At 43.3% G+C, this 23,116-nt stretch overlaps 1 protein-coding gene across 1 annotated transcript in view; it reads left to right on the top strand.

Annotated features, from left to right (window-relative positions):
* Positions 1-23,116, top strand: part of ADAM10 (ADAM metallopeptidase domain 10) — a 536,961-nt gene that overhangs the window by 438,644 nt on the left and 75,201 nt on the right. The window contains exon 9 of the mRNA XM_078685166.1: positions 2,401-2,564. Within this exon, the coding sequence (XP_078541292.1) occupies positions 2,401-2,564 (164 nt within the window). The remainder of the gene's footprint in view (positions 1-2,400; positions 2,565-23,116) is intronic.

Here is a 23,116-nt window from a genome sequence, read left to right as displayed (position 1 = left end):
AGGGCCTCCTTTCTACTAAAAGTGGTCATGCCTTTTCATGTAAGGCAATCTATAACGTTGACCACCTTTTATGCTCCTTAAAATCCCTCTAAATAAGAGGAGCAACTCCACCGTCTGGACCCAAAAATGCGTTGTCGTTCTACCTTGACCTCACACGTGAGCTTCCGATGGATAACCAACTCTTCTTGGGTCTGTTGGTGCAAAGAAAGGTCGGGCAGTGCAGAAACGGACTATCTCCAGATCAGTCTTGTTCTGCATTAAAATCTACTATGCACTGGCCAAGAAGCAGCCTCCTGAAGGTTTGTGGGCTCATTCTACCAGAGGTAAAGTGGCCGACACTGTTAGCACGCGGAGTTCCAGTCATGCATATCTGCCAGGCAGCAACTTGGGCTTCCCTCCACAATTTCACTAAGCATTACTGCCTGGATAGTCTGTACCGCAGGGATGGGCTCTTTGCCTGTTCAGTCTTACAGGATTTTCTTGTTTGAAATTAGTTCGTAGACCCTCCTTCTGGGATGGTATTGCTTCGGTATCTATTCAAAAGGCAAGATTTCTTCGGCTTGAAGTCTCTATCAGATGAACAAGTTACTTACCTTCAGTAATGCCTTATCTGACAGACTATAGCTGCAGATTCCTTATCGACCCACCCATTCTCCCGTTCTGCGACCGTATTTCTAGGGACAGGGATTACCCCTTTCAAGACCCTAGCTTTAACACACCAGTTGTCCGGACTCCTATGTGGCGCCTATATAGGTAGTGCAACATCACTTCCAGCACTGCCGCCGATGTACCCAGAGCCAATTGTTGCCACATACAGGTGAGCAGGGGTACTGCTCATGAAAAATCCTCCAGATCCAGTCTGACACCTAGGGAAATTCAAAAGGTAAGGAATCTGCGGCTAGATTTAGTCTCTACCAGATAAGGCATTATTGAAGGTAAGTAACGTGCTCTTTTACAAGAAGAGGTTCTTTAAAGGTAAAAGTTTGTATGCTCTTCCTCATTTGGGTAGAAAAGCAACAAAGCAACATAATGTCTGTTCCTGTGATCTGTTTGACTTAATTGATGTGCCCCACGTAATAATGTTTTCTAGCTACCTATACACAATTCTTGATCTCGTACTTTGATAAGGGACCCAGTGATTTTATGTTTTATTGGAGATACTAAACTGGATCGATGGGCTATTGGAAACTATAACTTGTGTTGTCACTCTAGGAAGCTGCAAACTGGCAGTTTGCTACTTTACGTTTGTAGATATTTATATTGAATTTCCATACATGTACAATATAAAAGTGGTATAATCATAATCTTGACTTGAGGAGGAGTGAATGCTCTGTCTGAAATGTAGAGTAACCTAGACTGATTTAGTTAAATCAGGTGTATATTTCTGAGCTGTTTGCAGCATATCTTCTCTTGTAAGTTCACATGATGGGTTTGAGTCCGCCATGTAGTTTGCGGCTTAACAATTAGCAAGTTCTACACATTCATATTTGTTTCTTTAATATGGCTAGTTCCTATGGCAGTCGAAAATCCACAATTTCCTGGAGAAGGACTGGACCTTAAATTTGCTTTTTAACCATTTAGGCTTAGTGCGGTATATGCTGCTGGTCTAGTGGATAACAAAACCTTCTCTTGTTTTGTCAAGAAAGAATGGAGGACAACCATGGAGATTATTTTCCTCGGACACCACTCTCTTCACTTTTCGTCTCAATACAATCCACTGATCCCACCAGCCATTGTCAGGGAACAAATAAATGGGTATTAAAGATGGACACACAGTGGTGGGGAGAGGAGACAGGCAGTTTTGTAACAACTGTTGCATATTTGCATAAAAATTTAATAAAGAGTAGGGTGTAATATACAAAAAAGCATTGAATTTCTACTGACCTAAATGGCCTTGCGCTTCTCAACACATATTACCGGCAAACCATCTGACATATAGTTTTGATATCTGTTTTGAGGGAGACAATTATTTCCCAACTGAAATACAATATTTATCAAACATTGCCACTGTCATAATTTTTAATAATTCTAGTGTTTTATTCACTGTCAGAAAAGAATCTATTTACAGATTAATTCAAATCACAGAAGTCCATCCTTAATGAATCCCAACTCCCATATAGTTGTCGGCCAAGTGGTTACTTTATCATGATGATTTTTAATACAGGTCAGTGCAACAAACATGAAATCACCCAGATATTACCAAACATTTCCACTAAAAAAATAGAAGTCCTTTGTTCTTTGCCAATGCTTGCTACGATTTTGTTTCCTGAACTTAGAGACTGCAGTAGTTTGTAAGCCAGTAGCTTGTCTTCATGAAAGTAGTACTTGAACAGCAAATTTCCAGTAGCTCCTTTTCAAATGTAAGCAGCTTTGAATACTCATTATCTGCTCAAATTTCAGGCAGCTCTGGTGGGATTTGTGAGAAGAGCAAACTTTATTCTGATGGCAAAAAGAAATCTTTAAACACTGGGATCATCACTGTGCAGAACTACGGATCCCACGTCCCTCCGAAGGTCTCGCACATCACGTTTGCACACGAAGTTGGACATAACTTTGGCTCTCCTGTAAGTATTGGTGATTTTACTTCATGCTTTCCTTTCCAATCTATTACGTTCTGACCACTTTCTCTTGCCCTCTCATGTGAATCTTTGTGCACCTATTGTAAATTATTGCAACTACTTCCATACCAAATGTCTGGCAGTTGTCACAGCTCACCTCAGAAGACCACAAATTCACGTCTTCTCCTACCTAGACGACTGGCCTCTCAAGCTAGCACTTAGTAAAACTGTCTACTACACGCTCAGACCACAATAGATCTACTTTATCAATTTGGCTTCACGGTCAATGCACAGAAATCTCACCTGCATTCTTCACAGATGCAGTCTTATCTAGGAGCTACTATCAACACACATAAAAGCTCTAGCCTCTCCCAATGTAGCCAGAATTCAAAACATTCAGTCTAATACTACAGTTTCAACCCAACCAAACATTACCAGCCAGAGTATTCAAGCAACTTCTGGGAATGATGGCGTCTTGCATCACAATTGTGCCCCATTCAAGACTTCACATGCGTCGCCTATAAGAGGGCGTAGCACGTTGTTGGAATCAGCCACAGGGTCAATTAACCGATCTAGTGTCAGTAGACGGCCCCACCCATCGCTCTTTGCAGTGATGGAACCCACAAAAGATATCAAAACGGTGGCTCTTCATCGTCCCTGTTCCACAGGTTGTGCTAACAGCAGACACATTCCTGACTGGCTGCGGGACCATCTCCAAGATTACATAATCCAAGGTTTGTGGAACGACAAACACAAAACCCTCCACATCAACTACCTAGAACTTCTAGCAGTGTTTCTAGCTCTCAAAGCTTTTCAAGCTTACCTCATAGGTAAAGTTATCCTAGTCTGCACAGACAACATGACTGCGATGCACTATGTACAAAAACAGGGAGGGGACACACTCTTTCCAACTGTTACGCCTCTCTCAAGCCATTTGGAAATAGGCAATCCAATGTATCTTCTGGCAGAACACCTTCCAGGCGTAAATAATCAAATTGCCGACCTCTGAGCAGAAAAAGGCAGCAAATTCACAAGTGGGAACTTCATCCCCAAGTTCTCGTTCCATACTTCCAACAGAGGGGTTTCCCACAAATAGACCTGCTCTCCACAGTCAACAGCGCAAAATGCCCAAACTTCGCCTCCAGGTTCCCACACCCGCCCTCCAAAGGCAATGCCCTAGGGATGAACTGGTCAGGGATTTTTGCCTACGCTCTTCCACCTCTCCAGCTCATTCGGATTCGGAGGCCCAGGCAAACATCCCTCACACTGAATATAGTAGCCCCCACATGGGCTCATCAGCCATGGTACACCACCCTGTTAGCTACATCTCACCTCCAAACTCCTTACTCAGGACCATAGAGAAATAAGGCATCAACATCCCAAAGAGTTGGTAAGCTACAGACATTAAACTTAGAGGAACTCTTCTTTCAACTCCATAAAGACAGAGTAGTTCTAAGCACAAATCCCAAATTCATTCTCGAAGTAGTTTCTGCTTCTCATATTAACCAATCAGTTGAGTTACCTGTGTTTTTTCCTCAACCTGATTCAGTTGCAGAACGAGCTCTTCCCACGTTTAATGTTAGAACAGCATTATTGCATTATATAGAATAGACCAAAGATTTTCGCAAAACAAATGTTTGTTGCATTTGCTCCACCTCACAAAGGCAATCCCATATCTAAATCTGGTATTTCATGATGGATTGTTAAATGCATTCAAACATGCTATGCAAAAGCTAAAATAACTTTATCCACTCGCAAAATTGGAGCTACTATGTCTTTTTTGGGTAACATTCCTCTAGCTGAAATAGGTAAGTCAGCTCCATGATCTACATCACACACATTTACCAAACACTATTGTGTAGATGTTAGTATGCCAACAAGCGAATGTAGGCCAAGCAGTACTTAAAACACTGTTTCAAACAAGTCCAACATCTACAGGTTAGCCACTGCTTTGGGAGTATACTGCTTTGTAGTCTATTAAAAGCATGATGATCTACAGCACACATGCCTCGAACGGATTACTTACCCAGTAAGCATCTCTTCATGGCATGTAGAGCTGGAGTTTCACATGCCCCCATCCGCCTCCCCGGGCACCTATAGTTGTTGCAGTTGTTTATTATACATTCATACGCATGGACATCTCTATACTATACTTACTTACTATATTCTCCCCTCCTGCGTGAAAACAATCTAACAATAGAGTTGATGCCCATGCCCGCTAGCACCAAAATGAGTAGTAAGGCGCTCTCAGAGGAGAATGCGCTGGATGTGAAGATATGTCCACTCTACCCTGTCCCCTGGTATCCCTTCCGAAAGTAATTGGATCACTATGTCTGTAAATAAATCATTGAGCATAGAGGAACAGCACCAGGTAGGACTAATCAGTGGCAGTAAGACAAGTTTTATCAGAATATTAAGTAGCCCTCTCCCTAGAACATTTTATACTGAAATCCATGTTTTGTGATGGGGGGAGGGTGGTATTTTGTAATATAGTTGGGGACAAATATACTTGTATATGCGTCTATATATTTACATATTTATATACCTACCTTACTTAAAGTTAGCAGGAATACCCTTTGCCACCTTTTTGTTATCTGTTCCAATGTTTTTATAATGCATTTGCCCCTCCTCAGTTACTGTTTCATGCATCACAACCGTGCTGCAAGCTAAATGAGAAAAAGCAATCCATTTCTCAGGAAAAAGTTTCTCTTCCTTACTTCATAAAGTTCTTCTTGAGTTAAATTGTACTGATTTCGTGCCAGTTAGTATCTAGTAATAGGTTAATGGTGGTAAGACACTGGTTTTCTTGTTTGTTACCTCAAGGACATGATATTCTCTCACTGGTTTGGCGCAAAGGTTTGCTTCAGAGGCCAGATGCAGTAATGGTCATTTGCAACATGACCATTTACTGAAGCCGTCTATCATTTAATTCTTGCATACACACAGTAGCCTACACTGTACACTTTCATGTGCCCACATTCTCAAAGATACCTTGGATCATGATAAAGATGTGGTTGTACCTTGTGGTCTCTTCTAAACTACAGTGCGGATCAGAAATGTATTCAAATTGTGCCCAAAAGTAGATTCATGGGCTGTAAGCAGTCCAAAAGCATGCCAGACTTGTTATCTGTGGGCTGTAGGGATGGGACAACATTTCAGAAAACTGGGCTGGTTAACACATAACTGGCAAAAAAAAAGATGTTTATTTTTCTTGTCTGCAAAGCCCATGGCCTCCTCTCCAGCCGAATGTAATTTAGTCAGCAGGGAAGGCTGTGGTTCACACTGGTCATCTCTATGGAACCTAGGTAGACTGGACCTGGGCTTGTGGGAGGCTGAACTGGGAGCCAAGTTATCTAGCGTGTTGCCATTGGGCCCCAATGTTCTTCCCTCGCTGTTCTGACTAGTTAGGCTATATTTCCCCTTGTGATCTGGGCACTAGTCCTGCGTGCATTAATGTTGTCTTCCTTTTTGTTGCTTCTGACTCGTATGTCCTTGGCACTTTTACACTTGAGTTTTTATCACTCTGTTAAGCATATATTCGCATTCAGGGCTCGGTTGGTATTTGTATTGGGACTTCATGCACATTGAAGCTGATTATTTTGCTCTGTTTGTTCTCTACAAATGGCAAATACGTTTGTAATTATTTTGCAGCCCTATTTGTTATCTGAGTGCCCTTTCCTGAATCAAACCTTTCGCTTGCTCACAATTGAAGCATTTGTATGGCGAGGAGATTGTATTTACATTACAAAGTAAATATCTTCACCAAGATAAGCATTTAGCTGTCCTTCTGAATTGTTCATAGGAAACCATACATTTTTATATTCGTTTCTTTTAATATTTTTCATACCACATCTAAATTAGAAAAACTAACATACTTTAAAGTAAGAAGTCCATGGAGCTCACTGGTCAAAAAAGCAAGACGGAGAGTGGCACTAGAATCACAAAGAGCAGGGTGGAGAGACCCTGAGATTGAGGACAGAGAACAGAGTGAAGATATACACTGGGGTCATCCAGAGAGTAAGATCGGGGTGGAGAGATGCATTGAAATCATAAGGGATAGAGAGCAGGAAGAGAAGGGGGAAAAGAGGCACAGGGATCATGAGGGACAGAGAAAGCAGGAAGAGAAAGGTGCAGAGAGGCACCAGGATCATAAGGGACGGAGAGCAGGCTGCGAAAGATGGAGAGAGGCATGGAGATCATAAGGGGCAGAGAGCACGAAGAGAAGGGTGCAGAGAAGCACCAGGATCATAACGGACAGAGAGAGCAGGAATAGAAGGGTGCAGAGAGGCACTGGGATCATAAGGGGCAGAGCAGGAAGAGAAGGGTGCAGAGAGGCACTGGGATCATAAGGGGCAGAGCAGGAAGAGAAGGGTGCAGAGAGGCACTGGGATCATAAGGGGCAGAGCAGGAAGAGAAGGGTGCAGAGAGGCACTGGGATCATAAGGGGCAGAGCAGGAAGAGAAGGGTGCAGAGAGGCACTGGGATCATAAGGGACAGAGAGCAGGAAGAGAAGGGTGCAGAGAGGCACTGGGATCATAAGGGACAGAGAGCAGAAAGAGAAGGGTGCAGAGCGGCACTGGGATCATAAGGGGCAGAGCAGGAAGAGAAGGGTGCAGAGAGGCACTGGGATCATAAGGGGCAGAGCAGGAAGAGAAGGGTGCAGAGAGGCACTGGGATCATAAGGGACAGAGAGCAGAAAGAGAAGGGTGCAGAGAGGCACTGGGATCATAAGGGGCAGAGCAGGAAGAGAAGGGTGCAGAGAGGCACTGGGATCATAAGGGACAGAGAGCAGGAAGAGAAGGACACAGAGAGGCGCCAGGATCATAAGGGCCAGATAGAGCAGGAAGAGAAGGGTGCAGATAAGCACTGGGATCATAAGGGACAGAGAGCAGGAAGAGAAGGGTGCAGAGAGGCACTGGGATCATAAGGGACAGAGAGCAGGAAGAGCAGGGTGCAGAGAGGCACTGGGATCATAAGGGACAGAGAGCAGAAAGAGAAGGGTGCAGAGCGGCACTGGGATCATAAGGGACAGAGAGCAGGAAGAGAAGGGTGCAGAGAGGCACTGGGATCATAAGGGACAGAGAGCAGGAAGAGCAGGGTGCAGAGAGGCACTGGGATCATAAGGGACAGAGAGCAGGAAGAGCAGGGTGCAGAGAAGCACTGGGATCATAAGGGACAGAGTGCAAGAAGAGAAGGGTGCAGAAAGGCAATGGGATCATAAGGGACAGAGAGCAGGTAGAGAACGATGCAGAGAGGTATTGAGATCATAAGAGACGGAGCACGAAGAGGAGGGTGCAGAGAGGCACCAGGATCATGAGGGACAGAGAGCAGGAAGAGAAGGGTGCAGAGGGGCATTGGGATCATAAGGGACAGAGAGCTGGAAGAGCGGGTGCAGAGAGGTACTGGGAACATAAGGGACAGGAAGCAGGAAGAGGAGGGTGCAGGGAGTCACCAGGATCATAATGGACTGAGAGCAGGAAGAGAAGGGTGCAGAGAGGCACCAGGATCATAATGGAGAGAGAGCAGGAAGAGAAGGGTGCAGAGAGGCGCCAGGATAATAAGGGACTGAGAGCAGGAAGAGAAGGGTGCAGAGGCACAGCGATCATGAGGGACAGAGAGCAGAAAGAGAAGGGTGCAGAGCGGCATTGGGATCATAAGGGACGAGGGCAGGAAGAGCAGGATGCAGAGAGGCACTGGGATCATGAGGGACAGAGAGCAGGAAGAGAAGGGTGCAGAGGCACAGCGATCATGAGGGACAGCGAGCAGAAAGAGAAGGGTGCAGAGTGGCATTGGGATCATAAGGGACCGAGTGCAGGAAGAGAAGGGTGCAGAGAGGCACTGGGATCATGAGGGACAGAGAGCAGGAAGAGAAGGGTGCAGAGGCACAGCGATCATGAGGGACAGAGAGCAGAAAGAGAAGGGTGCAGAGCGGCATTGGGATCATAAGGGACAGAGTAGGGAGAGAAGGGCGCAGAAGTGGATAACGACTCTCGATTGATAGACAGGAAGAGTTGGATGGTGAGAGATGCAGCGATCACAAGGACAGTAAAGAATTTGGATACAATAATTGCAAGAGGAACCAGAGATAGTGAATCCAGTAGGTCTGGCTTTTGTGTGAGGCTTTGAAAGCAGAAAAAGGTGGCAGGGGTCGTGTCAGCCTTTGTACTTGTTTTAGGATCACATGAACACGCATTTGTGGTAATACACACAAGCATAAATGGTGGGAATGCGGTTTCTTAACATTTTTCCATTGTGCTTGCTACAATGTGGTGCTGTTTGCTTTAGGCAGCACACATAGGTTCTTACAGATGTAAATACAAGGGATGCCTTCTTGTGCACAGGCAATGTCAACTACATTGTGTTATGTATTCCGAGTGTTGGGGAAAAAGGCAGCAGTCTTGGTAGCTTGGAATGTTCATTTGATGAGTTGGAACATGTTCCACTACGAGTGTTCTGCAAATTGGCACAAAAAAGAGCCCTGTGATAAAGAATTGGTGCATGATTTCCTTGTACAAGGGCACCAAACCCGTGCACAAATCATCACCAGTCCAATTGCAAGCAAGAGGTTCATGTTCTCCAGGGTAAGATGGTGAAGCACAGGCAAATAATCTTACAAAATGAATCCCAATGTACACAGTCACTCCCTCCCTGACAACGTCCTACTGCATATTTTGTTCTTACAAACCAGCACAGAGGCGGCTGAGCACTAGTCCTCTAAACAGCACTGAAATGCTTAAATCCTTGGGACACACAGGATGCCAGTGCACCACAGCTCTGTATCACTATTGATCTAGCGCCTTCTGTACCCAGCATGAGGCCTTTCTTGAGTGTTGAGTTGAGAGCTGCTCTGTATCATTTGTACAGCAAACACAAATGTCCTTTGTAAGACTAGTTGGGTGGCGTGCCTGAGATGTGGAGGCAGAGTAGGAGAGTAGTGAAAACCCATAAACAGACCATAATGAGCAGTGCTCAAGACTTTGCCCACCAATGCCCAGAACATGCAACATATAATTGTATTTGAGGCATGTGTGCTATAGATACACATACATACTTTAGATACTCCTTCCATCTAGTGTTGGGTCCGGATGTTTGCAGGTAGTTTGTCTTAGAAGACGTCTTTTCTAGTCAAGAGTTAAGGCGACTCTTCCTTTCGGTGATAGTGCGCATGGGCATCGTTGTTAGACTGTTTTTCTTTCTGCCATTGGGTTTGGACATGTAGAGCATCCAGCCTTACACCGATGGAACAGACGCCGTTTTAATTCTGTCCTCGTTACCATTCCAAATATCCGCGTACCAACCAACATAAGGTCTGTAACTTCTGTCTTTCCCCAGAACATGTAGAGGAAGACTGAGACGCGTGTCTGTAGTTCCGGTCCAAAAAAACTGTCGGATCGTCGGGCTTGAAGGAGAGACATGCAATGAGAAAGTATCAAGGACACCCCTGATATCTTCGGTGAAGATATCGAACAGGAAGAAATGCAAGCGGAAGAAGAGGCCTTCTCCCTCCAGGACTCCGATTACGAGAACAGGGTTCCTTGAATCCCAAAGCCCCTTTGCCTACCAAACCCACTCCAACAAAACAAAAGGCTATTGAGCCACCACTGCCAACAGGCCATGGTCTTCACGTGACTCTGATTCAAAATGCTCCGCCTTCTGGCTTGGCACCGAAACAGTAAGTCAAGCCTTCCGACTCGGGCTGAGAAGAGACCCCCTCTATTCCGAAACATCTCAGTTCGAAAGAGAAAAAACAGAAGTCCAGCTCGGCACCGAGAATTTCGGCACCAAAGCAAAAAGACGCTCCTTTACAGCCACTGAAGCCGATTTTGAAAAAATTCAAGTAAAGCTGGATCCCAAAGAGAAGAAGATCCGCATAAATACTGATACTGGACACATAACAGCTAAACCAGTAATATCTTCAAAGAGGAAAGCAGATACTGAATATAGAATCCCTCTCAAGAAGAAAAAGGACATAGCTACTAGCCCCATTCATATTCCCTAAACCCCTCCACTAATACCCATTTCACCAGATACAGATCCTCTACACATTACACCATCAGGTTCTCCTAACACAAATCTTGATATAGAAGAGGATGGCAACAATTATAATCAGCCACCACCAGATTCATGGGATGACTGTAACATAGATCCACCTCAAGACATAGACCCTGATCTATATCCAGCAAAACCTTCCCCTTCTGAAGATAATACTTTATCAGGAATTAATTGCTAGGGCTGCTAATTTCCATGGAGTGCCTTTACACAAAGCAGTAGTAGATTTCCTATTTGAAACATTAGGAAATGCACACAAAACACAAATCTGACCTATCCTTAAAGGTATGTTGAGGTATACTAATGATATTTTTAAAGACCCAGTTAGAACACGTATATTAACACCTAGTTAAGGCAAAAAATATAACCACACCCCCCACCCAACTGACCCAGTTTTAATTTGGGGTCAGTTGCCTTTGGATTCCTTAGTGTTCTCTAATGCCCGTAAGAGAGCACATTCAAATATTAGGGGAAGCGCCACCTCCAGATAAAGCTCCAAGCCCATAGATGCATGAGGAAAAAGAGTTGCTGCTCAACCATCCAACCATTGGTGTAGAGCTAATACACAAGGTCTGTTGTCCAGATACGATAGATCTCACTGGGATGAAATTGAAGAATTATTCAAATATCTCCAAGAAGAACACAAAAGAAGGGGAAGGAAATAGTGCAGGAAGGGAAACTTATTCCTAATTCCTCGATCAGGTGTGCATTAGATGCCACAGATACTGCAGCCAGAGGAATCAACACCAGCATTCTACTTAGGAGACCTGCATGGCTCAGAATGTATTTCTGGTCTCAAACCAGAGGTGCAACAAACCATTCTTAATGCACTCTTTGATAAAGAATACCTCTTTGGGCCTCAAATAGATCAGTCCCTTGAAAAAATGAAAAAAGATAACTGAGCAGAAAAGTCTATGGAAGCACTTAATCTCCTTCTACCAGAGGTTCCTTTCGTCGCTCCTTTTACAGAGGAGACTCGAAAACTAACACTTAACACCTCAGATGCGGCCCCATTTTCATACAAGACACAAACACTATCACACCCCTCTAGAGGATTCCACAAGGGTGGATATAGAGGGAACACTTTTAAAAGGAGAGGTAGAGGTACACCAACATGTACCTCCCAGTCTTCTAACAAGCAGTGACTTGCTACCACATCCCCCCCCCTCCCGACCATTCATCACCTGTCAGGGAAGATTACAACAGTTACTTCTCATTTGTCAATCAATAACAGACAAATGGGTTTTGGATATTATCCAACATGGTTATTGCCTGGGGCTTACCAGCAATCCTCTCAATATTCCACCTTGCATTCACAACCTCTTGCTACAACACCAAAGGCTTCTCAAACAAGAAGTACAAACTCTTCTAACAAAAGGAGCTATAGAACAAGTTCCATTAGAACATCAAGGATCAGGAGTTTACTAGCTGTACTTCCTAATCCCCTAGAAGGGCAGGTCTCTACAGCCAATCTTAGATCTCAGACAGTTATACCTATACATACTTTCAGAACACTTCCATATGGGTACCCTTCAACAAGTACTTCCACTTCAACTTCTAAAACATGGCAACTTTATGTCCATACTAGACTTAAAAGACGCATACTTCCATATTCCTATCCACCCAGCACATTGCAAATATCTCAAATGTGTGATAGTGGGAAATAATTATCAATTCAAAGTACTCCCATTCGGAGTGACACCTGCACCCCAAGTAGTTGCCAAATGTCTAGCAGCTCATCTAAGAAGACAACAAATTCATGTCTTCCCATATGTGGATGATTGGCTCATCAAAGCCAATACACATAGAATGTGTTTACAACACACTCAAGCTACCATAAACCTTCTCCATCAATTGGGATTTACAGTCCATGCACACAAGTCCCTTCTTCAACTCTCACAACTGCAAACATATCTGGGAGCAACACTGAAGCCAGATTAAAAAATGTTTACGCTTTATTACTACAGTTTCAAAATAGCCAATACCCAATAGTGAAGACTTTCATGCAACTGTTAGGAATGATGGCATAACGCATTGCAATAGTGCCTCACGCAAGATTACAGATGCGTCCTCTACGGGAATGCTTGGCACCTCCGTGGAATCAATCACGGGGCCAATTAACAGATCGAGTGTTAGACAGCCACAAATAGGCGGCCTTCTATCGACCAGATTCCACAAATCGTACAAACAGCAGATGCTTCTCTCACAGGTTGAGGTGCCCATCTCCAGCATCTGACAATTCAAGGTATATGGGACACCCAACACAGAAGTCTCCACATCAATTACTTGGAGCTTCTAGCTGTTTATCTAGCACTAAACCTTTTTAGCCTCACCTCATAAGGAAACTTGCCTTAGGCCGGACGGACAAAATGACAGCCATGTACTATCTACAAAAACAGGGGGGGGACACGCTTTACAGTTGTTGCGCCTCTCTGACCATTTGATGTCGGGCAATACATCACAAAATTAATCTTCTGGCTGAACACCTTCCAGGAATGCTTAACCAATTTGCCGACCTCCTCCACATGATGCGGCATCAAGTACACGAATGGGAACTTCATTCCCAGGTTCTGCTTCCATACTTCCAGAAATAGGGATTGCCACAGCAGAGAACTCAAAATGTCCAAACTTCGCATCCAGATTCCCACTCCCATCTATCCAAAGGCAATGCCCCATGAATGAACTGGTCAGGAATATTTGCTTGCGCTTTTCCGTCTCTCCCTCTCCTTCCATTTCTAGTTTGGAAACTGAGACTTCATTCACTCTGATTCTAGTGGCTCCCACATGGGCTCGTCAACAATGGTTCACCACACTCCTAGAACTGTCATTAGTTCCACACCAAACGCTACACCTCACTTCCAACCTTCTCACATAGAACTGAGGAGAAATCAGACATCCAACCCCCAAAGAGCTCAACCTTGCGATTTGGCTCTTGAAGTTGGAATTTGGATACCTAAATCTACCACCAGATTGTATGACCATTCTTAAGCAAGCAAGACCATCTACCCACTAGAGCATGTTCTGCAGCAAAGTGGAAAATGTTTGTTGTATATTGTCAAAATAACACTATTGGTCTGCTAAATGCATCTATACAGAATATTATTTATCTTTTGCATCTACAACAAGTTGCCTTAGCCTATAGATCCATTTGACTACACCTTGCAGCAGTATCTGCATATCTACAAAACAGACATTTATCCTTATTCAAAGTTCCAGTAATTAAAGCTTTTATGGAAGGCCTTAAGAGAATAATACCACCCAGAGTACCATCATCACCTGTCTGTAACCTTAACATCTTTCTCACAAGGCTTATGAGTCCACCTATAGAGCCATTACCCAATTGTGCATTACAATTCCTTTCATGGAAGGTTGCCTTTCTAATTGCGATCATTTCATGAAGACGTGTTGGTGAGCTACAGGCATTAACCTTAGAAGAACCTTTCTGTCAATTTCATAAAGATAGTGTTTCTTCGTACAAGTAGTTTCTCTGTTTTATATTAATGAATAAGTTGTTACCTGTGATCTTCCCTCAACCTGATTCAGTAGCAGAAAGGGCTCTACACACACTTGATGTCAAAAGAGCACTATTATACTATATTGATAAAATAAAAGATTTTCGTAAAACAAAACAACTTTTTGTTGCATTTGCTCCACCTCATAAAGGAAATCCTATCTCTAAATCTGGTTTTCCAAGATGGATCATTAAATGTATTCAAACTTGCTATATTATAGCTAAAAGAATTTTAACTGTACATCCTAGAGCACATCATTCTATGCGCAAAATAGAAGCATCTATGACCTTTTTAGGTAACATTCCCATATCTGACATATGTAAAGCAGCTACATGGTCTACACCAGACACATTTACAAAACATTATTTTGTGGATGTATTAGCACGGCAACAAGCTAATATATGACAAGCAGTGGTAAAAACACGTTTTCAAACAACTGCAACACCCATTGGTTAGCCACCGCTTTTGGATGGTACTGCTTAAAATCTATGCAAAGCATGTGTATCTACAGCACACATGCCTCAAACAGATTGTTACTTACCCTGTAAGCATCTGTTCTGAGCATGTAGAGCTGTAGATGTACAGGTGCCCTCCATCCTCCCCTTGACACCTATGGTTGTTGCAGTTCTTATTATTCATATTACATTCGCATGGACATCTCGGTGCTACATTTACTTACTCTATTCTCACCCTCTTGTGGGAAAACAATCTAACAATGGTGTCTTTGCCCATGTGCACTATCACAAAAAGGAGTCTTCTTACCTCGTGACTGGAAAAGACTTCTTAGAAGAAAAACAACTTGCAAACATCCGGACCCAACACTAGATGGCACGAGTATGCATGTTAATCTACAACTCTACATGCTAAGAACAGATGCTTACAGGGTCAGTAACATAATTCTTTCTTTGCACTACAGAACAAAGAAAGTATAGCCTGATTTGATGCGCACTTCAACCCACAAATATATTTGCTTCACTACACTTGCTGCGTGTTACCAGGCCGGATCCGAAATGTAGCACCACTGCTAAAACCGCTTGTGATAAGCTCTGTTTTTTTAAATTCAAGATAGCTGGGAGCACCCTTTTATAAGAAATACAAGCATTGGCAAAGCATACAGGTCTGCCATCCGCCTTTCTGCTTTGCCAGTGATTCTTTTGTTTTGTCATTCCTTTTGACTTTATTGGGGAGGTAGCAGGCCCTCCAGCCCTTCACTGACTGACTGACTGACTGACTTTCTGTCTGCCTTCCTGCCTGCTAGTCACACAGTGACAGTCACAACTATGTAGATATAGTTAGGACCAGGTTTCTATAGGAAATGGATTTCTTTGTTTGATATTAACTTTGGCACCGTTTGACTAATCTTTCCAAAACTTAAAAAAAAAAAAGTTCTCGCCGTCAGCTCATGCCTGGAAAGTTTCGGGGTGATCTTGCAAGCAAAAACAAGCAAAAACAGAGAAAAGGAGGGGGGTCCCAAAAAACGCAACATTCACTTGGTTTCTTAGAACTACAGAGGGAGAAAGTTTAGTCTATATAGATACACTCTTCACCAAAATATATATATTTGCTGCTCTCCACTTGCTGCATGTTACATGGTCAGAGCCCAAATGTACCATCATTGCTAAAACAGTTTGTGCTAAGCTCTGGTTACTTTTATTCAAGGTTGCAGAGAGCTCATATAACAAATACAAGTTGGCAAAGTGTACAGGTCTGGCGTTGTCTGTCTCTGCCATTTCGCTTTGCCAGTGGTTCTTTTGTTTAGTCATTACTTTTGTAACATTTTATTGGGGAGCTGGCAGGCTACAAAATGCATCCATAAAACCAGTAAAAGAGTAAACTGTTCCAACCTGGAGTGCTTTAAACATGATGGTAATGGCCAGGCGAAGCCGCTGACTAATAGAAAGACAGGAGCCGAGAGTGACACTGGAGCGAGGCAGTAGTAAGTAATGGGCGGGCTCTAGGTCACATTAAGATTTTTTTTCTCATTACAAGAGATTTTGGTAGCACAAAGCAAGCGCTGTGCAGGCAAAACCTTAAAGAAAAGCAGTCACATGCTGACAACCAGTACCATGTTTTTTAATATAAAGGGACAAAGCAGTCGTGAACACAACATGAAATTAAGACACACCCAGTTGTTCTGAATCACTTCAGCAATGCTCATGACCAGCATCCACTTGATCCTTTCCATGAGGAAGAAACACAGTTACTGCAGCATCAATGAAATGCTAACAAACATCTTATGTTTCAGTCAAACTGTATATTCAACAATACATTTAATAGCTCAAAAATAATTCTCTTTTGGCAACCATTATATGCAGCACCATAGAGATCCATATTTTTGACACCTTAAACCGGTGGGTGGGGTTAAAATCCTCTTCAGACAGGTGTTGCAAGAATTTTAAATGATTGTCATTAATGTTCCAAAACTGGTGTTGCTGAACCTCTGGGGGGGAAAATCCAAACTGGTACGAATGGTGTAAAGTGCAAGAGGAAATTAAGGCATAGTAGTTAAGATGAATATAGTCTGGGAAGCTTATGTACAGACTACATTTGTATGACCGATTTATGCGAGAAAACCAGTCACATAATTGAACAAAATTTAAAAAAACTATTTGTAGGGATTCCAGCTCAAAGCAAAACCAAGAAGATAGGTAACCAAGTAGAATAAATCCCTTAAATTCCTAGTTTGCCATGATTATGTGATAGTATTAAAAATGTGATATCTATGTCATCATTATTTTGCTCTTTCTCTGGATATTTGTTTTTCTGAATCCTATTGTTTTTGTAACATCTGGATCCTGTTGTACATAATCGAATGTGAAAGAGCGTGCCCCATTGTGTGATGTGGAATGGATCAGTGCATTCGTTCATAAATTGATTAGTGAGCTGTGAACCATCTTAGTGTTTCTTTTCAGGAATTATTATAAACTGTGTTGGTTAAAAGACATGACTTTCTTAATACCATTCCCTACTCACGTTCTAATTTCCTAAAGACAAGTGTGATCCCTCATAAAACATGGAGCAGAATTCTCACTATCCTAAGACACGCATAAGCTGTGACTTATCTTTATCACAGAGCCATGGGTGGCCGCTGCGTCAAACCTAGATTTTCTTTATTTCACACCTTGTGACTACCTATCCTTTCAGCTGAACCAGGTTGACCGACAGGGGTTGCATAGCTATTTTTTAGAAAACTATATAAGCGGTCAACTGTAGTCCCATTGACTCCATTCTCTGCGAGGCGGTATACTTTCTAGCTAAACTTTCAGCGAATCACGCTTTTAGAGGACTGCTCCTCTATCGCCGACCGGGTCCTCGCCCCACCTTTGCACAGCGCATTGATTACTTCCTTGAAAGCTAACTTACTTGGCAAATGTTACTGTTCTGGATGATTTTAACTATTTACTTGAGTCCATTAAGGACTTTGATAACTTGACTTTGCTCTGATAGATGACCTTTTTTTGTCTGCTTCATAAGGTGAACGGGATTTTTATACAAATCCTTGTTTAGATGACATGAACACTCTTGTTCTTCCCTGGTCCGACCACAAGGCTGTTGTTTCAATATTTCTTGCCCCCACTTAGCTCCCTCCATCCCTGCGCCCCCTTCCTAGATTATTTCTCGAGTCTGGGGTAAGCTCTCAGCTAATGATTTATCTCAACTCTTTGCTATAACGGTTTCTGCGGACACTGATAATGTAGAGCTGGCGGTCTAATATTCCACTCGATGGATTGAATAGCTCTAGTACCTGGAAATAGAGGTCAAAATTAAAAGACAGTTTGCTACTGCTCCTTGGTACTCAGCAGAATAAGGTCAATGAAACCGGCATGTAGAAGGCAAGAAAGAACTTGTCACACTGTTTATAAAAATTACAAAAAGGCCAAATATAGCCGCTGTCTGTCCAAATATGGAGCCATGATTCACAAAGTAAAAACCTTGTTCTTCACCACAAAAATTGAGAATGCTGCTAAATCCTCTAAGGAATTATTTGCCACAGTAAAAAGGCTCACCCAAGCCCCCCTACCTCAGCCCACTGTCCGCAACCAGGAATTTACAACTCAGTGACTGAAGCCTTCTGCTTCAAAGTAGATGATGTATTTGTTTAAAAAAAAAAAAGATTTATTATTATTTTATACTAAAACATCAAACAACTCAGCAGGTATATCATTGGTCACAGATGATCAGGCTTACACGTAGTAATGTTACGTAGTTAACGGCATTATGATTGTCCGCCATAACTCCAGCAATGTCCTCCACCCTTTGCAGTAGACATCCCTCAATTCCCTTAGTTCGACATGAGTCTAGTGGCAGACCCTGCGCCTGTTTACCATTATGTGTGTCTTCCGAGACGTCTATCTCTTCAACTTCCAATTCTATATTGTAGTCGCTCTGCTGTGGCTGCCAGACTTTCCTAAACTTTCTCGGACAACCCCTCGCCTTGTATACTGTCTTTTCGGCACCCATGTACATGCCTGTCCGCCACTCTTTCAAGGTGGGGAGTTCTGGCCTCCCCCAGTATTTGGCTATATCGCATTTTGCCACTACTTGGCCTAGGTTACTCAACAGGAGTTGGTGTCTGGTAAGGTCGACATCCGTATGGATGCCTGTTGGAACTGGGGGTCTCTAGTTGGCAATGGTATATTCCTTTGACCAAATAGGGACCCTTGCTTCTAAGTCAGGGAAAGCAGATTACACTCCTGGATAACCCCTGCTCATCCCCTTGGTAGCTTGGCACGAGCAGACAGGCTTATCTTAGACCATTAAGTGTAATGGGGTAACCCTGTAAACCTCAGAACCTGGGCGGGTAATTAAACAAAAAACAATGGTTCTGTCGGAAGAAGAACTATAAATTTCATCATAGTACTTCATACATGGCTTTATCCTTAATGTCCCAAGGGGGATTTTTTCAATAATTATACACTGACCACAGATAAAGAGAATAAACACGTCTTTAGTTATTCAACTTTTCATGAGTTTTTTCACTTATTCTAAACCTTTGTCATCTGTAGTGTATCAGATATACTGTCCAATAAACATAGAATACATAGATTGTGATTATATACAGTGTGTAGGTCGTGACTAGTGACTGAGTGTTTACAAATGACAGTACATAAATACATACAATAGAAAACTTTTTCAGATTATCCAGTACGTAGCAAAATAGTCACAAGGGGGTTTAAATTGTTCCTTTTGTTCAGTTATACTTTGTGCGGACTGGTATATGACATATAACGTCGACATTTCGACCCTCGGTGATGTGCCAATTTATGCGCATCCAAGGCGGGTCTTCATCAGGACTTGACGGGGTTGGACAGCCTTATTGTTAGGTGTGTGATTCGTCCGATCTTCTAATTTGGGTGGTGCATGTCAGCCGACATGCGCCTGGGCTCTCGCTGGTTCTTATTATTCAACGGTGGAGCATCTGCACCAGCCGGTGCTACGTATTTGGGGGTCTGTGTCTTTGGCGATTGCACAAGAACGCTGCGTGGTGCGTCCAACTTCCCCACTTCGATTTTCTTGAATGACCTACACACTGTATATAATCACAATCTATGTATTCTGTTTATTGGACAGTATATCTGATTCACTACAGATGACAAAGGTTTAGAATAAGTGAAAAACCTTGTGAAAAGTTGAAAAACTAAAGACTTGTTTATTCTCTTTATCTGTGGTCAGCGTATAATTATTGAAAAAATCCCCCTTGGGACATTAAGGATAAAGCCATTTATGAAGTACTATGATGAATTGTATAGTTCTTCTTCCGACAGAACCATTGTTTTTTGTTTAATTAAGGCTTATCTCAGAGGCGGTGTGTTAAGATTCGTCCGATCTTCTAATTTGGGTGGTGCATGTCAGCCGACATGCGCCTGGGCTCTCGCTGGTTCTCATTATTCAATGGTGGAGTATCTGCACCAGCCGGTGCAATGTATTTGGGGGTCTGCGTCTTTGGCGATTGCTCTAGAACGCGGAGTGAGGCGTCTGACTTCTCCACTTCGATTTTCTTGAATGAATTCAAGAAAATCGAAGTCAGACGCCTCACGCAGCGTTCTTCAGCAATCGCCAAAGACGCAGACCCCCAAATACGTTGCACCGGCTGGTGCAGAAGGTCCACTATTTAATAATAAGAAATCAGCGAGAGCCCAGGCACATGTCGGCTGACCTGCACCACCCAAATTAGAAGATTGGACGAATCACACACCTAACAATAAGGCTGTCCAACCCCCGTCAAGTCCTGATGAAGACCCGCCTTGGATGCGCATAAATCGGCACATTACCTAGGGTCGAAACGTCGACGTTATAGGTCATATACCAGTCCGCACAAAGTACAACTGAACAAAAGGAACAATTTAAACCCCCTTGTGACTATTTTGCTACGTACTGGATAATCTGAAAGTTTTCTATTGTATGTATTTATGTACTGTCATTTGTAAACACTCAGTCACTAGTCACGACCTACACACTGTAGATAATCACAATCTATGTATTCTATGTTTATTGGTCAGTATATCTGATTCACTACAGATGACAAAGGTTTAGAATAAGTGAAAAACCTTGTGAAAAGTTGAATAACTAAAGACTTGTTTATTCTCTTTATCTGTGGTCAGTGTATAATTATTGAAAAAATCCCCCTTGGGATATTAAGGATAAAGCCATGTATAAAGTACTATGATGAATTGTATAGTTCTTCTTCTTCCGACAGAACCATTGTTTTTTGTTTAATTAAGACTTTTCTCAGAGGCAGTGTGTTAAGCATTTGTGAACACATACAGTAATACAGTGGAAACACTACAGCTGGACACCACACAGGTTTTTATAAAAATAAGTATTCCTCATATAGACTTATCACAAGACAATAAACGACAAAAATTCCACAACACTGCAATCAATAATAATTCTTCAAGATGTTGGGAATAGTTCAAAAATAGGTTATTCACTTAAAATTAGTCTTTAGCAACTGATATCCCCAACTGGAGTTAGCACAACGTCAAGGTAAAAGAAATCACAAAGTGCGGTTCCGACCACCAGGTGAGTGGCGTCGGGCCTGGAGTCAAAATAGACCCACACAAAACAGTACCTTGGATAAGCGAAAACAAAGACCGCTCACGGCGTCGGGGAGGTGTGGCATCGTTGGCACGTTGCGGCCTCGGTTCCTTGCTTCGGGGGAGATGATGCGTTGGTGTCCTGGATGCTGGCGCAGGCAGGGGAGGCGTCTGTTCCTGACCGGAGAGGAGGTGATGTCACGATGGCGCGGAAACCGCGGTTCCGTACGATGTAGATAGATTCTTGACCACCCACGTTGACGATTGGCTCCGCGATGTTGTCTGCTTCGGAGTCGATGCGGAACAGCAGCAGGCGTCGGGCCTACGTCTCATGTTGGAGCAGCGCTCACGGCTATGGCAGGCTTACGATGTCGTTCGCTGGCGCCGATGTGGCATGGTGGCCGGTCTGCGTTGCAATTCGATGCAGATGTCGGTGTTGCAGAATTCCTTCTGTAGCAGCTAGAACATTAAGTTCCAGATGCAGGCAAACAGAAGGGGTGAAATCTGGTATCCCTGAGACTTCGTTCAGGAGGCAAGCTCTAATCAAGCCCTTGGAGTAATATTCTGCAAGTTGATGAAAGTTCTTAAAAGTTCCTCCTCCTTTCCTTGGCAATGAAGAGACCACTGCAGGCCAACCCAGCAAACAGCACACTGGCAGAGGGGCAGTCTAAACTCCTGCAGTTTCCTTGGTTCTTCTCCTTGGCAAACCTTCGTCTTGTGTTCCCAGTAGTGTCTAAAGTCTTGGGGTCTGGGTCCCCATATTTATACTGCAAAATCCTTTGTCCTCTGAAGGCAGAGGGCCCTGTGCTTAGTCCAAACCAGTTCTGTGCAGTCCTGGAGCACTTTGTTTACATGACTCCTTCTTTCCTTTGGCAGGGTGGGCCAAGGTCATCGGACACACCATAGGAGTTGGAGCCAGCATTGTGGAAGGCAGGCACAGTTCTATTCAGGCCCAGGTGCCACTCCTCCCACCACTCTACATGCAGACAGGTTTATTCAACCTTGTGCTGAGTCACCCTGTCTCCTGGAGCCACCCTAGCCCCTGTCACTCACAAACCAGACATACAATACACAAGCTAGCAGAGGCAGGCTGGATGGTTAGGCAAGAAAATACCTACTTTCTAAAAGTGGTATTTTCAAACAAAGAATGTTAAAATCAACTTCACTGAAAGATGTATTTTATCATTCTGAGTTCAGGCAAACTAAATTCAAATTTCTACCATGTTCCCTGGGTTAGGATTATAAGATGGTATATCAAACTGCCCATTCTGGCCTATGGTGACAGGTAGCCTTGCAATAGTGAATGGAAATGGCTGTAATCCACCATTCGGACATTCCACACAGATCAGGGCATGACCTACCTTTTACATACAATGGGCCTGCCCTAGGGCTTACCTTAGGGGTGACTAAAATGTAGAAAAGGGAAGGTCTAGGGACTGGCAAGTGGGTGCACTTGCCAAGTCGACATGGCACTCACGGACTGCACACAGGCTCTGCATTGGCAGGCCTGAGACACATTTACAAGCTGCTTCTGTGGGTGGCACAATCAGTGGTGCAAGCCCACCAGCAGCATTTGATTTACAGGCCCTGGGCACACATGGTGCACTGTACTAGGGTCTGACAAGTACATCAAATAATCAAATCATGGAGTCACTCATCAATACATCAATTTAACATAGGGAGCACTTGCACTGCGGCACTGAATAGCAGTGGCACAGTGCCCAAAGCATCTAAACCAGCAAAACGTATCAAAAACAGAGGAGGCAATCAGTAAATAATGGAAGGGAAACTCACGCCAATGGTACCAGGTCTAACAAATGCTGAATAGGACGTTTTTGGGGTCCATCAGGATTTGTACGTGTAGTATGTTAAGTTTCTGCACTATCCGTGTCCAGTAACTATGTATTTGCCGACCGCCCCATAAAGTGTGGATGAAGGATCTGCATACTGTTCTACAGTG

The sequence above is a fragment of the Lissotriton helveticus genome, chromosome 3_2 (genome assembly GCF_964261635.1).
Source record: "Lissotriton helveticus chromosome 3_2, aLisHel1.1, whole genome shotgun sequence".
Classification (NCBI taxonomy): Eukaryota; Metazoa; Chordata; class Amphibia; order Caudata; family Salamandridae; genus Lissotriton; species Lissotriton helveticus.
The sequence above is the reverse complement of the archived record's forward strand: the minus strand, read 5'-3'. Positions and strand labels throughout refer to the sequence as shown.